At 34.9% G+C, this 2,674-nt stretch overlaps 1 protein-coding gene across 1 annotated transcript; it reads left to right on the forward strand.

Annotated features, from left to right (window-relative positions):
• Nucleotides 1-465: 465 nt before the first annotated feature.
• On the forward strand, nucleotides 466-1,242 carry LOC114375849 (pentatricopeptide repeat-containing protein At5g13770, chloroplastic-like). Its single transcript, XM_028333717.1, has one exon. The coding sequence runs from the start codon at nucleotides 466-468 to the stop codon at nucleotides 1,240-1,242; it is 777 nt and encodes a 258-aa protein (XP_028189518.1).
• Nucleotides 1,243-2,674: the final 1,432 nt, after the last annotated feature.

Here is a 2,674-nt window from a genome sequence, read left to right on the forward strand (position 1 = left end):
TGTACGTGTCTATGTTTTTTCTTCTTCTTTTAGGTTGCTTTAGCATTGATTCCTCATGAAAGAACATGATTTATCATGTCTTGAAATACCACTACTGTTGACTGGTTCTTTACTTGAGATCAATCTTGTCAAAATCAACTTTACATTCATGAGAATGCTATTGTAGCTAACCCACAAAAACATGTTTTACAACAGCAATTGTGGGTATTTATTAATGAAGATAACAACAACTGAAGTTATTAGCTGTCGTTGGAGCTCACACTAAATTTCTTTTAACATGTTCCATTTAAAAGTCGGTACAAATCCCTGTAATCTTCATTTTTGGTAACAATCCTAGTAATGTTCTCATGGATCAAACAGGGGTCTGTCTAATTGAAAATTCTGGTTCTATTTTATCTGCCTTATATTTCTATAATTTTTGTCATCTAATATGCTCATGTTTACCATATATAAGGAGAGCCCATTATGAATGGACAAGAGGTTAGGATTGAAACGGAGGATGCAGATCTCAAGGTTTCAGATTGTATACTATCTACTGTTGTCAATGGCTTCAGCAAGAAAATAGGGATTTTGGTTATGGTTAAGGTTTTCAAGGAGCTGATTTTCAAGGGTTATGAATCGGGTCAAGTCACCTATGCTTCAGTTATAAATGCATATTTCCATCTTGAGCAATATAGCAAAGCAGAAGAGGTATTTTTAGAGATGGAGCAAAAGGGGTTTGATAAATGTGTTTATGCTTACTCAACCATGATTGTGATGTATGGAAGAATGGGGAGGGTGACAAGCGCGATGAAGTTGGTAGCCAAGATGAAACAAAGAGGGTGCAAACCAAATGTGTGGATCTATAACTCCTTGATAGACATGCATAGGAGGGACAACAATTTGAAGCAGCTTGAAAAGCTGTGGAAAGAAATGAAGAGAAGAAGGGTAGCACCAGATAAGGTGAGTTATACTACCATCATTGGTGCTTATAGTAAAGCAGGTGAGTTTGAAACCTGTGTGAAGCTTTTCAACGAGTATAGGATGAATGGGGGGCTTATTGATAGGGCCATGGCAGGTATAATGGTTGGTGTGTTCTCTAAAGTTGGTCTGGTTGATGAATTGTTGAAACTCTTACAAGACATGAAAGCAGAAGGAAAAAGACTAGATCAGAGGCTGTACCAATCTGCTTGGAATGCTTTTAAAGATGTCGGGTTGCAAATTCAAGCAAGGTGGATGAAAGAGATCTTTTTTGTGACATAATGTTCTTTCAATTTTGCAAACAGTGGCCAAATGTGAAGCTGAAATATTCGAAACCGGTGAGTAATTTGACGCTTGCTTCTTCAGGCACTTTGAGGTGTACAAAAAGATCTATCATAGATATATATCATGTATAGGTTTTGGTGATGAAAGGTGGTTGCTTGTACATTTTTTAGCTTTATACCATTTCTATTGTATGCTTCCAAAATCAGATTGTACTCAAGAAACATATTTTTAATTATGACTTTGATAATCAAAGTAAAAGGCCATTAGTAGCAGCACAAGATGGAATTGTGCTACTTTTTTCTTTTTTTCTCCACCTATAGAGGACTAACCAAATAACACAAGTTATAGACCTTCACACCATCTTATTCATGAAGCAGGTAAAACCATAAGCTAGGTGCAAATACTAAATACTACATAGCATGATATCCCATGGTAAGAAATTCTGTGAATAGTATAGGATTAAAATCAAACTATATATTTATATTAACTTAACAGTGAATTTGTTAGAGTAAGGGAACTATAGTGATAAAATGTACATGCCCTGGAGATACAGTCAAGAGGAACCTCCTCTATAGCTATTCCAATACCTTAGACAATAGCAAATGCTGCAAAGTGGAACCTGTGATTTCAATAAAAAAATCACATATTCAGAAACTGATAAAAAAATTATTCAAAACTTGAATAATGTAATCAAGATAAATCCCAGCATTGAGTGACACGCATTAAAAAACCAAGTTTTGACTGCCTCTTAACATGTCTTAGTAATTTTAATTGTTTTTTGGAACAAGGAGGGAATGTAATAGAAACTAGTAGTATATTAAAGCAAATAGGTCAACTTCTAGGAGATCAACTCCTTTAAAACAGATAAGTATTACTGAATCCCAAAAAAAGAAAAAAAAAGAAGGAGAAAATAGGAATAACAATGCAAAAAAGGAAAATAACAACCACAGCTGCAACAAGCAAACTCTGTCCCTTGGGCAAATGCCTAACCATGTTAGTTAGATGTATTGAAAAGTTTTATGTTGCTTGCCAAAAGTCTAATACAACCCTCCTCCTTTACCTGAGGTTGGTTATTTATTAAAACTCATCTAATTATGCTTTAGTCTCTAAACTTCATACATTATTATAAAGGTGGCCAAATTCTTATGTAAGTCATTTCTCCACTCCATAAGCAGTAAAGCAAGCAATTTAAACAATACATCATCCATAGCCTTATAGTCAATGTGAAGTAAAACAACCCAATCATCTCCAGCAAACACGTAACCTAATAAACATACGCTTTGCCCTCCAAAGTTTGCTTACTACTTTATAGGAGCTAATTTCTTGTTCAAGCTATTTATCTGCTTAGAAAGCAGCAAAACAAGCAATTCAAACCGGAAGGCATGGCATTATACAATGTAGTAAACAACCCAATCATCTTCTAATCAGA

Source organism: Glycine soja, chromosome 2, assembly GCF_004193775.1.
Source record: "Glycine soja cultivar W05 chromosome 2, ASM419377v2, whole genome shotgun sequence".
NCBI classification, from domain to species: Eukaryota; Viridiplantae; Streptophyta; class Magnoliopsida; order Fabales; family Fabaceae; genus Glycine; species Glycine soja.

Bases quoted from the DNA above. Each gene is read 5' to 3' on its own strand.
- LOC114375849 (XM_028333717.1), top strand. From the start codon at position 466: ATGAATGGACAAGAGGTTAGGATTGAAACGGAGGATGCAGATCTCAAG.